Source organism: Heptranchias perlo, chromosome 38 (genome assembly GCF_035084215.1).
Source record: "Heptranchias perlo isolate sHepPer1 chromosome 38, sHepPer1.hap1, whole genome shotgun sequence".
Taxonomy (NCBI): Eukaryota; Metazoa; Chordata; class Chondrichthyes; order Hexanchiformes; family Hexanchidae; genus Heptranchias; species Heptranchias perlo.
The window spans coordinates 17,232,001-17,254,659 of record NC_090362.1 but is presented as its reverse complement, the minus strand read 5'-3'; the positions used below and the strand labels follow the sequence as shown (position 1 = coordinate 17,254,659).

Here is a 22,659-nt window from a genome sequence, read left to right as displayed (position 1 = left end):
TCCAGATGCAGTACAAATTGGTTTCTGATAGACTTCCATTATTTAGCCATCTGCTGCCAGTGCGGTTTTCATTTGTTACTGAAATCATTAACAAAATATAGTTTAACTGCATCCACACACCCAGTAACTAAAATTATTTTGTGCAATAAAGCCAGTTTCCTATTTTGTGGCCAAACCAACTATGACGAAAGTACTCCCTATTTGTTAACCATAAGGCTTTTGTGGCCATCTTTCACAATTTCATGTTTGAATCTCTCCAATCAGGTTTTCATCGCTGCTACAACAACGAAATGGCCCTAACCAAAGTCACAAATGACATCCTCTGTGACAGTGGTGCAATATGCTTGTTCCTGCTGCACCTCTTTGCAGCCTTTAACACGGTCGGCCACACCATCCTTCTCCAACAATTTTCCTCCAGTGGCAATGCCCTTCCTTCCTTTCATTCTTTTCCATCAAATCGTAACCAGAGGGTCTCCAGCAATGGCTTCTCTTCCCACCCCCGCAGCGGCACCTCCCGAGTCCAACGAACCATCCTGGGCGCCCTCCTCTTCCTCATCAACATGCTATCCTTTTGCAAGATCATCTGCAGACATGTACCTTGACAATACCTAGCTCTACCTCTTCACCGTCTCTGTTGTCAGACGGCTCGTCTAATGTCCAGTTGTGGATCAGCCACAATTTCCTCGTTAAACATCGGGAAGACTGAAGCCATTGTCTTCGGCCCTCACCTCAATTCCACCCCCATCCCTGGCCACTGTCTAAGGCTGAACCAGACTGTTTGCAACCTTGGCATCAAATCCTCATCCACGCCTTTGTCACCTCTAGACATGACTATTCCATTCCTCTCCTGACCAGCCTCCCATCCTCCACTCATCCAAAACTCTGAAAATACTGGAAAGTCTGATTCTGTGAAGGGCCATGCCTGAAATGTAAATATTTTCCTTTCTTAATACATGCTGCCTGAATTGCTGAGTGTGTCCAGCATTTTCTGTAGGTTTTTTTTTCCAGATTTCCAGCTTTTGCAGTATTTTGTTTTCTGTTTTAGTCAAAGCTCTGCTGCCTATATCCGATCCTGCATCAAGTCCTACTCAGCAATCACTCCGTCCTTGCTGCCTTACACTGGCCTCGCTCTCAGTCTCCCAACACCTTAAATTTAAATTCTCATCCTGGTGTTTAAATCCCTTCAGGGCCTCACCCCTCCCTATCTATGTAACTTCTTCTGCCCTCGCCCAACCGTTCCTCTGACTCTGGCCTTTGGTGCTCCCCCCACCCCCCCCCCGCCCCGCCATTAGTGGCCATGCCTTCAGCCATCCAGGCCCGACATTCAGATTCCCTTTGTAAACCCCAACGCCTCTCCATCTTCCCCTCCCACTTCTCATTTAAGACCTTCCTTAAAACCCACCTCTTTGACTAAACGTTTGGTCGCCCCTCCTAATATCTCCTTCTTTGTCTCGCCATCCATTTCTGTCTGATTATTCCTCTGAAGAGCCTTGGGATGTTTCTCCAAGTCAAAGGCACTATATAGTTGCAAGCTGTTGTAAAAAAAATCCAGGTTTACAAATGTAACGAAAATAACTGGACACTCATTTTACCCTCTTTAAATATTTATTATGGCAAGATTCTAGATCAATTCTAAATCAATTATAGAATTCCTAATGGAACAGAAGTTGAAGTTTTTTTCCCCTAAACTTTAACACAAAGCTTAAAAAGTGGCCTCTCATACCAGCAATGTAAAACTGACTTTTTCAAGTACCAACTGCTCATTTCTATCATCAGCTGCATTTTATTGCGCCAATAGTGCCTTATATGATGAAAGAGGTCATGCCACAATTGCAGTGAATATTCAGCATCACCAAAGCACTCATTACATGCTGTCACTTGTCCAAAGTAGACACCCGTCATCTTCTATGCATTTCCCTCTTCTCTTCCCCATATCATAGTCACAGAATGTTCTTGTGTGGCGTCAATTATTTTGCTGTGTAAACATGTACTCATCCCAATTTTATAATGCAGCAGGTGTTCTAAATAGTTTCTCAATTAGAGAGTCATAAGTAATGGCCGTCACTATCAGTGGTTGTGGTATAGGGCAAGTCTGATAAGATTGCATTGTCAGGACTGGTTGAACTTGTGATCTTATCGGGTTTCCCTCTACTGCACGAAATGGGCAGAGATTAAAGTAGGGCTTTTAGGATAAAACAATTTGTACTATTAACAGAAGTAACCTTATCAGGTTTGATTGTACATTAGTGGGCAGATAGCATATGCGCACTAAAATTTATCAAGTCATTTGGACGTGGGTTTCAATGGATAATTGGCCCTTGACCTCTGGGGCACAGGTCACAAATCCAGGTCAGGCTAATGGTCTAAACATTTTCTCTATATGCTGACTGTAGGAGCCCTACTTGAAATGTGCACATGGGCATATAGTACAAATCTGCCCTTAATCTTGCACTAAATTGACAATTCCACAAAACAGAGTCCACAGGATGACTGAACTGAGAAATGGAAAACTGCAACACCATTGCAGAAGGGGAGCACTCTTCTGATGTTAGGGCTGACACATATTTCTGGGGCAGAATAAAGGAGGTTTTTATTCTCTACCTAACCACAATGTCTAACCTGAGCTGAGATTGCTTGTCCAAAATCAAACAGGTGCCAAAACCCCAGTTCCAACTAATTACATTTTGCAATGCAGCAAATGTTTCAGAGTCCTCTCAGTAAGAGAACCACAAGCAAAAAAAAAATCAAAAAATGAACTGATTCCATTTTAATGATTATTTAAAAATTTACATTAAGCAAACACCATACATTTCAAAACTACAGTACTCCAGTGTTAATTAGAGTTTGATTTTCGTGAATGTAAGGAAGAGGCCTGTATGAGATCCTTGATGGAATGGGGTGTTCTGTGAACCAATAAAGATGTGCATCTTCGCCTCCATTTCTCATTCCCTCCAGTTTTACAAATTAGTAATTTCTTGCTAAATCAGCATTTTTGATTCTATTCAATTTGATTCCAGATTGAACAAGACATGCAAAGAAAAATATAACCAAGATAAGCCTCAGCTTCTAAGGAAATTAATAACAAAATCTGGAGGTTAAAAATTATCTTTGAAACCAATGTCATTGAAAACTCTTTCTTTATTCAACAAAAACTCTTTTGTTAAGCTGCCTTATTTTGATTTTGGATTTCAGAAAAGCTCTATTGTATGAATCAAATCTAAAGGATGACCTTTACACCTAGCTCAGATACTCTGCAATAGTTATGATTTTTAGTTGGAAGCTGGCCTCCAAACTCTGTCACAGCCATTCTAGCCTCTATTTTATCAATTGTAAACAATTTTACAACACCAAGTTATAGTCCAGCAATTTTATTTTAAATTCACAAGCTTTCGGAGGCTTCCTCCTTCCTCAGGTTGAATTTAAAATAAAATTGCTGGACTATAACTTGGTGTTGTAAAATTGTTTACAATTGTCAACCCCAGTCCATCACCGGCATCTCCACATCATGGCTACCATCTATTTTATCAGTGCTACTATAGTCATTTGTCTCCTGAACTTTCTTCTTATTCCCCCTGAACTACAAATACACCATCCTACAAGCTTGTCCTCTCGGCAGTCTCACTTATGTTGAAATCAATGCTCATCACACAGGATCCTACTCTCACTGACCTCCCTCAAGCTTCCCCCAATCTATAATGTTTAAATCCAAGTTTGGTGTCAGGGACCTCAATGTGCAATTGTTAGGTCAAAGCAGGAGAACTCAACTGTGATGCTTCCCATGATGGAATAGCCTATACTCATTACCTAGACTCACGACAAACAATTGGGCATAAAGAATTGGGCAAAGTATCATAATGTTTCTGATACCAGTAAAACCGCATACCAGCATTAGTAGGAAGCTTTAGGAGGGCACAAAATTGGGAAGGGGGTGGGGGGGGGAAAGACACAGGGTTGTTTAGTTCATATTCAAGGAGACTAGCACCTGCGAGCCAAGTCCTGGCATTTACACTACTAAATCTGGCTATCTTATCTCAGCAGAATTTAGCAATGTAAATGGGGGAAGCTGGCTCACAAAATCCAAACTGAACAAATGCCAGTGTAAAAGAAGCCCTAACTGTTCCACCCAGGTAAATTTTTGTCTTTAAGAAGGGAAAAAAGACAATGGTAAAGGGAGAAGGAGCAGAGATAAAAGTCGAAGTAGGGAATCTAAATGTGATCTCATTGGGATTTTTTTTAAAAATAAATTCAATCCGGTTTCTGGTTAAGAACTGAGATTGTGCAGTATAAATTGTGTTTTTATTGCAAGATACAAACATAACTAGAACCTAGCGTTTTACCCTAAAGCTTTTTCTTTTGTTTTGTATCCCAAATGTTGTTTGAATGGCCTTTCCACTAACCAACAGTGGTCTTCGATGTACAAATACCAATGACATTTTAACTGTTTCTATCTGGGTTGTTTAACAGCAGCAAAAACAAAAAATTAAATTTAGTGCTTTTCAAAAACCTATGGGTTTTTTTATTCACTAACATAGCAAGATGTACTATGTGGACCTTTCATTATCATAATGGTCATTATGAAATATTGATTCATAAAGTATAAATCTACTGCTGGATGACAACATTAAAGGACAAAAAGCATTTCATGCTATACATGCAATCTTTCAAAAAGAGTGTTGCACCGTAACACCTATGAAAACGACTCAGTTTTCTTCTAATGTCCAATTTATGTCAACGCAAAAGAAAATATAAAATGGATCAGAGTAAAATAGAGTGGAGTATTTCCAGCCCTTTGAGAATTTATCCTCCAACAAGTCCGCTACCAGGTATCCTGTGAAATGATATATCTAACTATATTAAAAATCTTACATCCGCAAGGACATCCCGTCAATTTTTTCCATTATAAATTTCTATGTCCACATTTATAATGGAAACTGACAAGTAAACTTGTCAAACTGCAATTACACCATTCTGTCAGTGGTGTCGCTGAAGCATCTCTATTGGGTGGGGAGAAGGATGCAATTATAGTGTGACATGTTGACATAAGCATTATTTTTATATTACCATTATAATGGTAATATGAAAAATGCAAGATTTTAAAATGGGGACTGAGTTACATATGCACGCCTGGTCCAATTACACTCAGCCTCCAACAATGTTTCAACTAAAGACAACATTTCTCTTCACTCATGTGCAATGCCACGGGAGATTAAAATCCAACCAACTCATTCAATATCCTCAGCACGTGAGAAGACTACAAATCCAAAGGGAAAATTAGATTCACTTAGTGAATTTCATCAATAGTTCATGCAGAGTGTGCACCAAACTGAATTTAAGAATAAATGAACTTTATTTAAATTCCCAAAGGGCTATAAATACTTCACAGACACTATCTCACTACTGTGGTTTGTATATTTGTTTTTGGTTTGGCGGAGGCTGTTGTCATTTTTTTCAGCATGCTACTTTTAAATGACCTATTAATGTAACCACTGGAATTGGACGTAAATGAAAACTGAGTCACTTCAACTGTACCGTATTATAGTTTAACACATCTTGTTTTTTTTTAAAATTTCATAAAGAAGAATCCACTGACTATTTTTTCTACAAAGTTTTATTGGTTAAATTTAACCTGTTTTGATCTTCACCACAATGATGAAGATCTATAAATGTTTACACTATTGTGCTAATTGTCCTTTTGATATACAAAAGGTCACAGTGGTAATATACCCACTGATCAAGCTCGCATTTATATAGTGCCTTTCATGACCTCAGGACGTCCCAATGTGCTTTGCAGCCAATGAAGTGCTTTTGAAGTGTAGTCACTGTTGTAATGCAGGAAACACAGCAGCCAATTTGCGGACAAGGACCCACAAATGGTAATGAAAGAAATGACCAGATTATCTGTTTTAGATGTTGGTTGAGGGGTAAATATTGGCCAGGACGCCTACTCTTCTTCAAATAGTGCCGTGGGATCTTTTACATCTGTCGGGCCTTGGTTTAACGTATCATGTGAAAGAAGGCGAGTCTGACAGTGCCGCTCTCCCTCAGTTCTGCACAGAAGTGCCAGCCTAGATTATGTGCTCAAGTCTTTGGAGTGGGGTTTGAACCCACAACCTTCTGACTCAAAGGCGAGAGGGCTACCACTGATTCAAGGCTGACACAATGGCAGTTTGATCGTACTGTTTTTATTATGACTTTCACCTACTGTAAATAAGAAATTACCGTTAGAAATAAAAATAATTACTGGAAACACATTCAGTATTATCCAACAGAGTATGCTTATAAATCACTTTAATTTGTCACTTGAATTCCTTACATGATTATATCCTTAAATCTCTCCAATGCTACACAAATGCTACACAACCCCCCACCCCTCCACTTGGCATTGCTCATGGTGAGTCAGAGGATTCGCTGTTTTATAATAGAGGGTTTATCAACAAAGTGCGATGGGGAAAATGTGATTGGAAATCTATTACAGGAAGAAAGTGTGCCACGTGCAAGAAATGCTCGCTATAAGCAAGACGTTTAATATATTATTTATATAAAACCATGTGCTGTTTTAGCTGAAGGTTATATATCAGCATCAGATTGGCTCAGTAATAGCACTCTTATCTCAGCCAGAAGGTTATGGGTTCTTACCCATACAGGACCTGTGCTTATAACTAAGTCTAGGCCGACACTTCATAGCAATACTAAAGGAGTGCTGCATTCTTGGAGGTGCAGTCTTTCAGATTTGATATTAAAACAAGACCCTTTCTGTCTGTTCAGAAGGACATAAAAGATTTCATGGCACTATTCGAAGAAGAGCAGGGGAGGACTCCCAGTGTCCTGGCCAACAATTATGCCTCAACCAACACTACCAAAACAGATGAACTGGTCATTTATCTTGATGCTGTTAGTGGGGCCTTGCTGTGTACCAATTGGTTGTCACATTTGCCTGCACAAGAGTGATTGCACTTCAAAATTAATTGGCTGCGAAGCACTTAGAAAACGTCAAAGACGTGAAAGGTGCAATACAAAGGCAAGGTCTTTCTTCCTATATCTAAAAATTAATTGAAAGTTCACAGTTCATTCAAAAAGTGGTAGCTACAACGTTGGATGCAAGCTTTAAAAATAAATCAAGGCATTAGGAAAAGGGCACACAAAACAATATACTTCATTATTGTGCAATAAGGCTCTCATTATACTCAATACTTTATCACTCTAAATTGCTCCCACTGTCAATGATAGGCCTACGAACACCAATATCCACCCCATTATATCCAGTTCTATCTAGGCACAACTAAAGATTTTGTCCTTCCAAACTTCAATCACTCCAGCTGAATGTTTTTCACAGTTCAAATAAAAATTTTGCAAGCTGATCATTACACTTTTCCTGTGTTTACACTATTCCTGCATTAACTTGCTCCAGATCAGAAAACAGTGGCATAGGGTTCAGCCCCACTCCAGGATTTAAGCACAAGATCTACATGGACACATCAGTGCAGTATTAAGAGAGTGCTGCATTGTTAAGAGGTGCCGTGATACCGTGGATTCATCTGCCTGCTCCGGACTGTTTCAGGTGGATAATAAAGATCCCATGATATGATTCAACAAAGCGCAGCGAGTTCTCCTGGTATCCTAGCCAACATTTCTCCTGTAGTCGACAAATGCACTGGTCATTCAGCTCATTATCGTTCGTAGGATCTTGCCATGTGCAAAATGGTTGCTATTAAAGTCTTTAAGAGCAGTTAATGCAATTCGAAGTGATTCAGTGTCTGTGAAGCACTGGGAGAACTGAGGGGTGAATAAGGTGCTTTGTAAATGCAAGTCATTCTCTATTAAAGCTTTAATTAAAATACCCTCAATTATAAAAGGTGGAACTACCATTCAAAACATAACATACAAAATTTTGAGAGGCAGTATACGAACAGGTGAGAAAACATTACTGCACATAAAGATCAGGATTACCAAACTATGCCCTTTAAATTAACAGTATTGCATTTTGTCATGACAACACACCTGCACCCTGATAACAACTGTGTAGCAGTTATCTGAAATTTTACGTTCAGTGTAGCACTTGTAGTTATCTTACATTATCTATTCTACAGATTGTAGTGAAACTACGGCAGTAAACAGGCTGAACATTTTGAAATTCTGCCCTTGACCCACCTGTTCTGACAACAAAGTTAGAACAGATGAATACACTGTGCTAGGGTAAGAGTTTATAGCACTAAACACTAATCAAGTTTCCCTGACAGTTACACCATTTCAAAATTCTACAATATTCAGATCTGGGAAACAACCCCTAATCTCTAAATTAAATCTCCCCTACCAAAGAATCCAAATTTCCCTCTCAGCAAAACAAGGAAATGCTGCTGGAAATACAGGCCTACAGCATGTCAAATCATTTGAACTGTATGTATGCAGTGTTAATATTAGGATATCACTGCCCTAGAATTAGTGGCATTTCAGGCCATTAAAAGCTGTAAAATTTTTATTCTGACAATTTCAGAGACCTGAGTGCCAAATTTGCAGCCAAACATAGGCAATTTTGTTTCTTCTTTAAAATACGTGTTAATACATAGATGGCTCCAGTAACTACTTAGTGAATAAATCAAATACATGGTGTAATATTCAGCAACACAGACCAGGATAGTCCCACATTGGAGTGCTAGTGTGTACTGAGTTAGTTGTTCTGAGATAGGACAATAGTGGACTGCTACAATTTGCCTCAGCACCATGCGCTTGGAGGCGAGTTGCTGGGGGGGGTGGGGGGGGGGGGGGTGGGGGGGGGGGGGGAGGGGGGAGGGAAGAGAAAAGAGGAGGAAAAAAATAAATCACCCAAGGTTGCTCCCCTCAACTGCTTTCCACGCTTATGTGGACATTTGGCAGGTCAAGTGGTGGTTTGGCCCCAAGAATCCTTATGTGCAAATAGCCAAACACCACTCACTGCCTGAACTCACAAATGAAGAATGCCTGCTTCACCAAGCTATGGCAAACTCCCAGTGCCCATGGACCAGTATTCCTGCACAAGTAACCCCCTAATGAGAGGAAGGGTGAAGGGAGAAAATCTGGGGAGGGGAAGAAACAGCTGAAACTAAAAAATTTGCTAGAAAATAATGCAATTTTTGTTCTATTCAACTAGTAATCTTTAGCTGTTACCGAATTTGAATTAGAATACTGTGTACACACTACCAAACCAAAGCCTTGCTTGTTTAAAAAGGAATACTCACTGTGGAAATACTTAATCTTGAAAATCTTGCCACCACCACCCCCCCCACCCCACCCCCCGAAAGATACTGTTTTATTGAACATAATTCAAAGTATCTCCAACCAGGAGATGTTTTCAGATGTGCCAGTCAGAAACAGCTTCATGGAAAACCAGCACATTGGGGATCTAGAGCTTAATTATTTTTTTGATGGCAATGAGCGCTGGGGTCAGCAAAGACCCAAATTGCACAAACTATGACGGCAAGACAAAGCTGGTCATCCAAGGGGGCTCCCCATTGACTGAATGGGTTTAGCCAGTGAGTGGCTGAGACATATAGACTAAGGTAATCCCAGGTTCAAACCCTGCCTGTGCCGAGTAAGCCAATCCCAGCTGGTATGGTGGGCAGGAGGCTGCATCTGACTGCAGAGCCCAAGTTGGGGAGAGGAAAACATGCCAGGATTCTTGCAATCTGAACGCCGCTAAAATACCTCTGCTGGAATTGCATGTCGGGGTACCATACCGAAAAAAAAAAGCTGGGCGGACTGGAATTCCTGAGGCATTTAAGAACCTTATGCCAATTGAGGGAGCTAGCGGACTAGAATATCTGAAGCGAATAGAACCGTATGTACTTAAAGCAGTAATCAAATGCCAGATTAGAGCAGCTTTGGGGGAATAATAGATTAACCGTACCACAAACCATTCAGTATATACCATTAAATAGAGGGATGGTTATTTCTTTCCAGCCTGTATTAATAATTCTTAAACCATGAAATTGAGGAGGAAAATTTAATGATATTGAAATGAGATTATTAGATTAATGAGGATTATGAAGTCAGGAACTGGTGCATGTAATCCCCCGAGGCAAGTAGCCTGCAGACTCTCTATCTAGATTTGCTTGAATGGCTGAATGACTGAGGTGCCAAAGGGCTGCCAAAACCCATGAAACTGTACACCAACAAAAAGTATTTAACTCCAAGGGAGGAACGAAAGGGAGAAAATTGACAGATAAAGGAGTAAGAAAGAAAAGTCACCCAACAGAGCTCCCCATCAGACTTAAACGCATAAGGTGTTCTCTATTGCCACTTTTGGATGGGCACAACCAAGAATCTTCCTTCTCAGGCAGGAATCTAAAAGTGAAAACTTTACAAGCCTTAATCATTTATACATTGCTATAAAACTGCTCCAGTCATGGCCAAATTGCATCTCTGCTTAGTTTGGTTTTCTTTTGTTGTTCTAACCTTCCTGTCAGGCTTGGGTTAACATCTGAACATAAACTACTTCCCATCAAACTTTCTAGAGGATAAACTAGATTTTACCAATTACGCTCGGATCAATTTTTCTTTCACAATAAGAGGCACAAAGAAAAACAAAACAAAAACAGAAATCTAAAACAAAGAGAATTTTTCTCAGTGCTATCTTGGTTATAAAACATAACTGCTGGTTGCATCACAAAGGCTCTATAGACCTTTCAATGATAATCAAAGGAGCTTTTGTAAACTATCCAGTAGTAGTGTACTCACACACAAAAAAGTAAACAAGCCAAAGTAGTCAGATCAAGTGCAACTATAAACACACAGTTACTTGCAAGTCACCTGTGTGGGTTCAAGCCCCACCAAGTCCCATCATCGCAGATGCCAGTCTTTAGCCAATTCCATTCACTCCACGTGATGTCAAGAAATGGCTGCGCTTGCTGGACACAGCAAGAACTATGGGTCTCGACAACATCCTGGCTGTAGAGTTGAACACCTGTGCTCCAGAACTAGCTTTGCCTCTAGCCAAGCTATTTCAGTACAGCTACAACACTGGCTGATAATGTGGAAAATTGCCCAGTTATGTCCTATCCACAAAAAGCAGGGCAAATCCAACACAGCCAATTACCATCAAAAACCTTGACACCATTCAGGACAAAGCAGTCCACTTGATTGGCAGCCCATCCACCACCTTAAACATTCACTCCCTCCACCAACAGCGCATGGTGGCTGCAATGTGTACTATCTACAGGACGCATTGCAGCAACTCGCCAAGGCTTCTTCAACAGCGCCTCCCAAACCCGTGACCTCTAGCACAAGGACAAGGGCAGCAGATGCATGGGAACACCATCACTGCCAAGTCACACACCATCCTGACTTGGACATATATCGCTGTTCCTTCATCATCGCTGGGTCAAAATCCTGGAACTCCCTACCTAACAGTACTGTGGGAGAACCTTCACCACCATCTTCTCAAGGGCAACTAGGGACGGGCATCGCCTTGCCAGCAATGCTCGTAACCCAAGAATGAATCGAAAAGATATAAACAATTGTGATCCACCACCACCGAGATCATTAATCAATCTGTCAACTGGAGTGCCTTTCTTTCCATAGGTAACATTTACTATTACGGGTCAGCAGTTGAGGGCTAGTTGAGGTGCTGCAACTGGCCTCAACATCCTAGGTTTCCAGCCAAGCATTTCTACTCATCATTATCTGGTTACAAGAGGTGAAGGTTCGGCTGCAATGTTCTCTATGGTGAATAACCTGCTAATACTCACCATCTAGCCTCACACATTATCAAATGCCAACCGAGGGAGTGCTAAATGTCTGTTAGCACCAAATACAACCATGTCCCAGAATAAGCTGCTGTCTTCAAAGAGAGAGTAAAGGGTGGAAAACTGTGGGGTGGAAGGGTGCAGGAAATCAAACAGAAACTATTGTCAGCATTAATATTTTTTGTTTTTGCTTAAATAGTGAATGCAATTTTTACCATGACCTAACAGTCCTATGGTACCTTCACTGTGTTGAGATTTGTGTTGGGGAGGAGGGAATTAAATTACACACTTCAGCCGCTGTTCCACACAAATGCACTTTTAATTTTTTTTATATATCTAACAGTCTCTTCCCATCCAGAGGTATCGGAATCTGCAACTGTCCAGAGTACATTAATGCAAACATCCACAAGAACACTTATTCTCCCCAACTCAAGCTGGATGTGTTAGACTCAGCTTCGTTGTCAGAGCAAGTTCAACAAAATCAACAGTTACGAAGAACTGGGTTAAACTTAACAGATTGTCTATTGCACTGCAAGTAATGAACATAAGGAGATGCTCTATACCACACCCAAGTACCCAAATATTTTGTGTTCGTCCCATGCCCCAAAAATGGCTCAGAGGTCCAATAGACAATAAAAAAAACTTGCATTTACATTGCACCTTTCACAGCCTCAGGACGTCCCAAATTGCTTCACAGCCAATGAAGTAAATTTTTAGTGCAGTCACTGTTATAATGTAGAGAAACACTGCAGACAATCTGCGCACAGCAAGGTCCCACATATAGCAATGAGATAACTGACCAGATAATCTGTTTTTGGCAGTGTTGGTTGAGGGATAAATGTTGGCCACAACACCAGCAGAACTCCACTGCTCTTCTTCGAATAGTGCCATGGGACCTTTTATGTCCAGCTAATAAGGCAGACTTGGTTGACATCTCATCTGAAAGACGGCACCTTGCACAATGCTGTACTCCCTCAATGCTTCACTGAAGTGTCAGCTTAGATGATGTGCTTAAGTCTCTGGAGTGGGAAGCCAATCATTGCAAGGTAAAAAGTTTCAGCTTGTACTTGCAATTTTTAAAACAAAATACAGGCACCTATTTTAGATAAAGATTTGAGGAAACAGGAAGTGCTCATAATGTCATTAAGTGAATTGTAGTTATTAAATGCAATGAGAACCATCACCAGTAAATTATATAAATTAAATCACATAGTTGAGATTATAGACGCAAATCATATATCAACACATAAATACAAACACATACAAACACATTTGCCAAAACAAAGTTGCCTGAAATTCTAAGTAAATTGTGAGAAATCTTTCAATATTATAATGCAACCCTTAAATGCCCCATCCCAACCTACTCACAGGAATTATGTCTTCGACGAAACGCTTTAGATGGAGTAAGGGCAGAATCCATATGACGGTCCACATAACTTTTAGAATACTGCTGAGGTGATGTGACCAGGTCTTGAACCTTGAGCTCAGCACGGCGTGGAATTACTTGTGGAGCACTTCCTGAAGCATTTGGTTTCTTTACACCTTTGCAGGCACCATTCTGAGATGAGTAAGCATTGTGCGATAAATTGGTAGATGTGAACACCGAAGGCTGAGCGAGACCTGTATTCATCTGCGTATTAGGGATCTCTAATATTTTCAGGTCTTTGATATCGATTGCACTACAAAAAAAAAGACAGAAAATGAAACTGCACAGATCAGTAACTTCATACTTGGCTACTGAATATTGACAGATCACGTTCCGGTACATTAGCAGCTAGATAAATCTTGCAATCAAATAGAGATATAAATGCTCATAAAAATGACTGTAGTTTTACTTCACAAATCTCCAGAGATATTTAAATGATCACCAGGAAATTGCAATGATGTTAATTTATGTTTGCTATCAGATCAATATGAAGTTAAAAGCATTCAGAACATACAAAACAAAAATAGGTTTAGTTAATCACAAACTCTGTAAATAAAGCTCCCAATTGTGCAAAAACTGTGAGAGGCCTGCAACAACAAATTAACATGCCTGCCTGATGGCCTCCCATTCCAAGTGTTCTCTTTTTTTAAAAAACAGACCAGCTTTCAATCTTCTTTGCGTCACTGTACCATACAGCTGAAAAACAGTAATGAAGATACGTGCATGCATGGTATGTTGCTGCATGCAGAGATTTTTCCCTCCATATTTTGGTCTGCCAATTAGTTCAGCTGTTTTAAGAGGGGTTAGAATAAAATCCTTGCACCTACTTTAAGCAAGCAAGTTAAGGAACTATTCTACAGGCCAAATGAAGCGCAGTTTCACCAACAGAAGCAAGTCCCTCCAAATGTGACTCTAAGCACCAACTACTATATTTTAATATCCAAAAAAACTTCAACAGCTTTTAAAACATTAACATCGTATTGCGTACAAAGTTTTAAAGCTATACAGCTTGACATCTGGAAAGACTATTTTTTGCGTGCCAGTTTTCAGAAAGGAACACAAATTTAAACACAAGAGATCACTGATCAAATTTAGCAAAATTCAGGTAAAGCATTTTTGGAAGAATTGTGAGAATTTCATACCAAGAAATATCAAGGGTTGCTGTATCAGGCAACATCTGCACTAAACTGAGAATTTTACTGGCACTGCACTGTTTTTGCTATTAATCCCACTTCAGTTTTGCATGACTCAAGTCATTTCAATATTGTCAGTAGGATTTAAGTAAAGCCTAACGAGTTTTTTGTAAAAAAAACCTTCAGTACAATTATAAATTTTGCTTGTCCAAACTTAAGGTGTGTCTGGAGTGCACAATTTGAGCTATATAACACCAAAGTAAAATACTGGTGGCTACAAGTCTAGCCACTGGTGGTGACAGCAATTCAAGATGAATTAAGAGCACGGAACACTAAAGCTTATTGGCTTATGTGCAAGTTTTTTTTTACTGCATATTTCTAGCAATCTATATATTAAAATCCTATTCCTGTTTGACAAAACCTTCCTTTCTGTTGTCACATTTTTGTGTCAACTTTTTCCTTTATAAATTCCTATGTTCACATTTATAAGACAAACTGGATATGTAAACTTGTCACACTTAGTTACACCCTCCAGCCAGTGGTGGTGCTACAGCACCTCAGTTTTCCATCTGCCAGCTCCTCAGCCTGTACTGCAGAGAAATTCCAATGCTCCAACCAACCACTTCCCTACTTTCTAAACTGCCATAAATGTTGGTACTTAACAACAATATTAAATCATACTAGATTAAAAAAAAGACAATGTATAACTTTAAAATTACATCTGCACACCCTGGTCGAATTATCACTGCCATCTAACCCAGTTTTTCCTAAAGACTATACTTGGCCATGTATGCAACATCACAGATCAACTAATATGCTAAATCAGCAGACTCACAACACCATTCTTGATTTAATAAAGGCATTTAAAATTATAAAGTGATAGGACAGAGGAGACAGAAGCAAACTGTTTCCAGTGGTTAAGGGGTCTAGAACAAGGGAGCATAAATAGAAGATTAAATTCAGGAGGTTTAGGACAGAGGGAAGAAACATTTTTACAAAGGGGGCTACTAAGCTGCAGCTGATGCTATCAGAACTAGTAATTCAAGTAGAGCTCACATCAACACTTAAGAATAGATTAGATAGATGGTTGAAGGAAAGGGGAATGAAGGAAAGGGGAATAAAGAAATGTGGGAACAGGGCAAGCATATGGGATTCAAACCACTGTTCATGTGGGGGATAAACAACACTGGACTGGTTGGACCAAATGGACTGTTCCATGCTGTCATTTCTATGAAACCCTATGTGAAAGCATAGAAACAGGACCTCTGCCAGCACATGGTTGAAACTGCAATCTCATTAAATTTGGCCAAACATCTAAAACATAAGCTTTTCCATTTAATGCATGCCTGCCACCCACAAAATCCTACATTAGCCTATGTCTGAAAGAAATCCTGACAACCATCAATTGAAGAAATTAAGGCTCATCACAGTCTTTTATACCCCAGGAAAAAAATGTCTGAACACTCAAATTATAATGTACTAGTTTACAGGTGAGGCGCCTAGAGGCACAGGTGTCAATCCCAAACATTGTAATTTGGGCTAACGAAGGAAACTGAGATGCTAAATTATTTACCAAAACCATGAAGGGCTACCACTTGGCAGTACGACTACGTGATAATGGCTTTCATGAAGGCAAGTGATTTGAAAAATAATAGGAACATCATGCCATCTTGTAAATATGCAATCAGGGAAAATTAGGTTCTCCATTCACCTGGTCCTATTAGTTATGTCATAGCTTAATGAGAGCCTCTGTTATAAAACTGCACTTTCTAGTAACCCAAGGCTTTTGATATTATAACATAATACCGTGCAAAGCAGCATAAATTCAAAAGTCTCCAATTTGTCAGAAATACACAGTTTTTGGGGGGGGGGCTTTTATACTTTAATGAGTAAGAATCTGGCAAATGTAAGGCAAATATTTCAAACTGTGGCACAATTTTGGACACCAAAAAGTTTAGTAAACACTTATGGCCCCATAGGAACAGAGGGCTGTATCAAAGATACATATTTAGAATTGTTTTACAAGTTTAATCTTAAATGAGTAAATAAAAGTATATTTGGGGGCTAAATACCTTCAAGTACTTCCTTCTTTTTTTGTCCCCTCATCTTGGCTACATTGTTTAACAAAAAATATTTGAATTGGAAATTTATCCTGCTGACCTACAAACACATGCTATTTTCATACATTTGGGAGCAGCTCAGCTGGTGTTAACTCCGGTTCTGTCTCTAATTAGCTCCATTTGAAATTGAATTGATCAGAATGCCTTCCCTTCTAACTTAGCCAGGAGGAATTCAAGCTGGACAGATTCTGATCAGCCAAGTGCCACTGGTGTCCGACCTCTGAAAAATGGCTTCAAAAAGGTAGAGAAAAAGGGGCAATACTCTTCAACTAACAACAGGTTAGATCTGTGCTAGTAACAGACACAGAATGCCACAACCATCCCCCTCTTCCACTCCTCCTCCCATACCATGCATAACTTCTCAAAACAGAACCATTCCTAACAGCCTTAGCCAAGACCAAATGGACAACTAATCCCAGCCCCAGCAACGATGACTGAGACCATTTTTAGGGGCAGGGGGAATGAGGGCTGCAAAAACTGTATTCCCACAATCATCCACAGAAGTGCACTACATGTACCCTTGTATTAGATAGCTCAACATGCTCTCCATAAGACCATAAGAGATAGGAGCAGGAGTAGGCCATTCGGCCCCTCGAGCCTGCTCCGCCATTTAATGACATCATGGCTGATCTGATTTTTACCTCAACTCCACTTTCCCGCCCTTTCCCCATATCCTTTGACTCCCTTGCTGATCAAAAATTTGTCTAACTCAGCCTTGAATGTATTCAATGACTCAGCCTCCACAGCTTTTTGGGGTAAAGAATTCCAAAGATTCACGACCCTCTGGGAGAAGAAATTCCTCCTCATTTCCGTCTTAAACGGGCGACCCCTTATTCTGAGACTACGGCCCCTAGTTTTAGATTCCCCCACGAGGGGTAACATCCTCTCAGCATCTACCCTATTGAGTCCCCTCAGAATCTTGTATGTTTCAATAAGATCTCCTCTCATTCTTCTAAACTCCAATGAGTATAGACCCAACCTGTTCAATCTTTCCTCATAAGACAACCTTTCCATACCCAGAATCAACCTAGTGAACCTTCTCTGAACTGCCTCCAATGCAAGTATGTCCTTCCTTGAATAAGGGCACCAGAACTGTACGCAGTACTCCAGGTGTAGTCTCACCAGCACCCTGTTGTAGCATGACTTCCCTGCTTTTATACTCCATCCCCCTAGAAATAAAGGCCAATATTCCGTTTGCCTTCCGGATTACCTGCTGCACCTGTATGTTGACTTTTTGTGTTTCATGTACGAGGACACCCAGATCCCTCTGTACCACAGCATTTTGTAGTATTTCTCCATTCAAATAATATTTTGCTTTTTTATTTTTCCTCCCAAATTGGATGACTTCACATTTTCCCACATTATATTCCATCTGCCAAATTTTTGCCCATTCGCTTAACCTGTCAATATCCCTTCGCAGACACTTTGTGTCCTCATCGCAACTTGCTTTTCCACCTATCTTTGTATCAACAACAAATTTGGCCACAAGACACTCTGTTCCTTCATCCAAGTCATTGATATATATTGTAAATAGTTGAGGCCCCAGCACTGAGCCCTGCGGCACCCCACTAGTTACAGATTGCCATTTTGAAAATGACCCTTTTATCCCGACTCTTTGTTTTCTGTTCGTTAACCAATCCTCTATCCATGCCAGTATATTACCCCCAACACCATGAGCTCTTATCTTGTGCAGTACTCTTTTATGTGGCACCTTATCGAATGCCTTTTGGAAATCCAAATATGCTGCATCCATTGGTTCCCCTTTATCCACTCTGTCCGTTACTTCCTCAAAGAACTCTAATAAATTTGTCAGACATGATTTCAACTTCATAAAACCATGTTGACTCTCCTTGATTGTATTATGAGTCTCCAAATGTCCTGCTCCTACTTCCTTACTAATGGATTCTAGCATTTTCCCAATGACAGATGTTAGGCTAACTGTTCTATAGTTACCTGCTTTCTGTCTCATTCCCTTCTTGAATAGGGGTGTTACGTTTGCGGTTTTCCAATCTGCTGGGACTTTTCCAGAATCTAGTGAACTCTGGAAGATTACAACCAATGCATCCACTATCTCTGTAGCCACTTCCTTTAAGACCCTCGGATGCAAGCCATCAGGCCCAGGGGACTTGTCAGCCTTTAGACCCATTAGTTTACCTAGTACTTTTTCTCTAGTGATAGTAATTGTTTTTAAGTTCCTCCCTCCCCTATGCCCCTTGATTTTCTATTATTGCTCTCCGAGCATCACCCAAGTTTGAGGACAAAAACTACAACCGTACTGCTGGGCATTTACAGTTCAAATGCACGATATGATAAAATTTCACAGAGGGAACCATTAAGTTTTACTGAAATGCTACTGATAACACTTTAGGATACAAGAGGAACACTGCAAGACAGGAGAGTATGTGGGGCACTGGAGACTCCACTGAATGCCAGTGGAAAAATCTTCAGAGACAGTTTATATTCAGTGATCGTTAAATAAAAATATAGAACTGAAATACAAGTTCACATAGCACATCTAGCCCCTGGGACACACAAAAAACCCATTTAGTGGCCCCAATCATATTTACAGCCATCCTCTATAGCATAACTGAAGAGACAAAGAGTTGCAGAATGAAATAAATACATATGCTTTAACTTGAGTTGATCAAACTATTAGCAGAGCTATCAGCAGGCACTGAAATTAACAAATCACACTGCAACACAAGGACTGATAAGAGTACTTACCTAAAAGTTAACTCAGGAACTGAACATTTCATTCCATTTCGGAATGGCTGTGTGAGAGAGATTGTCTGACTGGCTTGATCCACTGCAGAAATTTTTCCCTGATACACTCCAAGTGTCTCTCCACAGTTAATAGAAACAAGGCTTCCAATCCAATTTACAGCCATCCTCTATAGCATAACTGAAAAGAGACAAAGAGTTGCAGAATGAAATAAATACATATGCTTTAACTTGAGTTGATCAAACTATTAGCAGAGCTATCAGCAGGCACTGAAATTAACAAATCACACTGCAACACAAGGACTGATGCTACTGTAAAAGCAGCAAGGGCTAGTCGCAGTGATTTTCTGCTCTACTGCATTACCCATTCTGTTTGTTCTTGTTGATAAGGTAAACCTTCAAGATACCCTAAGAAAACATCTAAAAAAATGTGAAGTATATTGTGGCATTAAATTGTGCATCACAAAATACTTTTTTTTAAAGTTAATAAGTTAATATACCTGTTAAAATATATTTTTGCAAAGCAGTTGTTCTTTTTGCAACAATGCTTCATTGGAAAAAAAATTCTCACAATGGGTCAGCAAATTTATCCAATTAGTAGCTAAACCATGCGGAGCAAGAAATTCTAAGGTTTGATCGTGATCTATGCTGAATCAGTTGATCAGTTTCCCTCCAGCTTATTGTAGGGCCAATATTCCAGGGTTCTTATTTCTGCTCACTATCCTGCGACTCCAACCAAATGTCTGCATCTCAGGCGAAGACAGCAGTGAGCTTGGCTGTGACGCCGCTCCTGTCAAATAGCTCCCTGGCATATTGTGTCAAGCTCACATAAATAATGGATTCTTGGGCAGGGCATTAGACGACCAATGGGAAATCCGCCAAGGAAAAAACCTTGGGGTAGAGTTTCCACTTGTTTATTTAATTTACGAAGAAACTGACTAATGTACACCAATGAAAGTAGTAAATGTTCTTGTAAAGTCATTTTAAATCAGGTTACTCACAGGTGGAGGACTGGACATTTACGAAAAATACTTATTTTGTGATAAACACATTTTCAACTGTATAAATAAAACTGCACCAGGGGTTTCCACTCAAATACATCAATGAATATTTTTTAATGGAAAGAGAAAACAAACAGTTACATTGTATTAAGCTGTCCAATTGCGCTGGTTCATGGAAAATTTTGTTTGTGATTATGCAAATGAATTTTATCGGAAACTTGAAATGTAATCTAACCGGCGCAATTTCCCAATTGCGCTGAAAGCAGACACTTTACCCCCTCTTTTAATCTTTGATATTCACTTCAAAAACTTAAATAATTTATTATTTTTCAAAAACATCAACAAGCAGAATGACAACTCAACAAACTTTATATATTTAAAAAGTATCTTTTTCATTGCTTGTGTTAAAAAAAAGTTATTTTTAAATATTCTCCCCTTCTCTTCAGGCATCCCCAAGCCAAGTGCCATTCATCACACAAACAGGCAGGCAACTGACATGCCACCCTCATCTCCCTTGCGATACTCTGCAGAGGCACGACATATACGAGCACGAGCGACACCAGCCACGGAAGTGCCTGGCCTCCACTGTGTTGCAACTTGGTGATTGCACAATGGTGTTTTCAAACTCATGTGGTATCTGAAGTATAGCACCTTTAAACATCTTGAATCACAATCATAAAATATTTGTTTCTGTGCGTTAACAAACAAATCTTAAGTAACCTAATGCAGCAAGTCATTTCTTAAATAAAACCAGACTGCACTATATATTGTGTTGTCCACTGATCTGCTAATGTCACTGATTTCTGTAGTTTAAAAATACACAAAACAAAATCCTTGAAAATTAATGAAACACAGCAAAACAGTTTAATTCCAAATAGTAATACTAATGAATGCATTTGCCAAAGTAAAACCTTAAGAACACATTTATAAATTTGCTACCTAAGAATGCAATACTTGGGTACCCAATCTTGTTAAAGTCTCTGGAAACTGAACACTTACAATAATTAACTCAAATGTCAACCTATTCGCTAAAATACTTCAACACAAGATACTTCTTTGAAACTTCTTGCAGTAATGCTAGATGTTCAATGACAAGCTGTGTTATAGTACTAAAGCATAATTATTTCTCTAAGCATTACCTTCAAACTGAAGTACAGTATCAGTTTTAGGTCATCAATTCAGGGATTAACTCTTCTCACCTCATTATACCTATTTCCCAGAACAGTAAAACTTCAAATGGGCTGAGCTACAAAGTAATAATTCTATAAAAATGCAAGTTATGCAATGTCAAGCTGAGAACGCTGGAGGCTAAAACATAGCGCTTATTGTTATGACTATGCTATCCATTTAAGTAGATGATACACAAACCCGTTTTCTTAAATTAACAATTCAAAGTGCAATCAAGCAGTTTCTAAAACCTGAAAATAAAGACTGGAACACGTGTGTGTGTGTGTGTGTGTTTATTTTTCTGCCGCACCCCCAAGTCAATACAAAAGTACAGTAGTGAGCTGCCTGGGCTTGCCCCACTTCTGCGACCAACTAAGTTTAACTCAGAGCACTGAGTCGTGTCAACTATAGTTGGGGAGAAGAGACACATAGAACCTTAATGCAATATGTCCCGCCCGATACTTTTAAGTGTCAGAAGAAAGCACCAGACCTTATAACCCCAGAGAGCACAGTGCTGTAAGCAAAGAACAAAGTGATGACCCACAGGAGTGATTTGATCATAATCAGATTATTAAGATCGTCGAATAACGATATTGTGGTGTCGGGACTGGGTTTATACAGAAAGAACAAGACTTTTATCTGTGGTATGAATTCCACTGGAGCCAGAGTGCAGACTAGGCCCAATCCAACTACCAGGCACAGCAGCAATCCCCTCCTCCCCCGCTCCGCGTCTCCACAAAGGAGGCACAACCGGACGGCAGCCCGCGGCACAGCGACATCCCCTTACATTTCTAAACGGTGCGGCGTGAAACTGGGCTGGACAGCGGCCCCTAAAAAGGCCGGATAGCGACAGCAGCACAAGCACCGACACAGCGTCCCTCCTCCATCGCACGTCCCCCCCGCCCAGCCTGCGCGCCGCTCCAGCGTACCCACGCACGGCGCGCTGGCGCCACTTCCGCTTAGCAACGAGGGACCTTGTCGTCCTCCTCCCTCCCCCCTGGCTCATAGCAACAGGGACATCTTTCCACTGCTGAGGGCAACCGCAACGGACTTACATTTACGTAGCGCCTGTTAACGTAGTGAGACGTCCTAAGGCGATTTCACGGGAGTGTTATCAGACAAAATTTCACACCCGGCCAAAAGCTTGGTCAAAGAGGTAGGTTTTAAGGAGCGTCTTAAAGGAGGAGAGAGAGAGAGGTATAAGAACGTAAGAAATACGAGCAGGAGTTGGCCATACGGCCCCTTCGAGCCTGCTCCGCCATTCATTAAGATCATGGCTGATCTTCGTCCTCAACTCCACTTTCTCGCCGGATCCCCATATCCCTTGATTCCCCTAGAGTCCAAAAATCTATCGATCTCAGTCAACGACTGAGC

At 40.2% G+C, this 22,659-nt stretch overlaps 1 protein-coding gene across 2 annotated transcripts in view; it reads right to left on the bottom strand.

Annotated features, from left to right (window-relative positions):
• edc3 (enhancer of mRNA decapping 3 homolog (S. cerevisiae)) overlaps positions 1 to 22,181 on the bottom strand; it is an 80,722-nt gene extending 58,541 nt beyond the window's left edge. The window contains exons 1-3 of one of the 2 annotated variants that reach the window (XM_067973565.1): positions 22,073 to 22,181; positions 19,121 to 19,298; positions 13,086 to 13,396 (exon numbers count right to left, since the gene is read on the bottom strand). In XM_067973565.1, coding sequence (XP_067829666.1) covers positions 13,086 to 13,396; positions 19,121 to 19,284 — 475 coding nt within the window. In that variant the 5' untranslated portion in view covers positions 19,285 to 19,298; positions 22,073 to 22,181. Of the gene's footprint in view, positions 1 to 13,085; positions 13,397 to 19,120; positions 19,299 to 21,829; positions 21,957 to 22,072 lie in introns of those variants that run through there. The other variant, XM_067973566.1, reaches the window with a different exon arrangement.
• Positions 22,182 to 22,659: the final 478 nt, after the last annotated feature.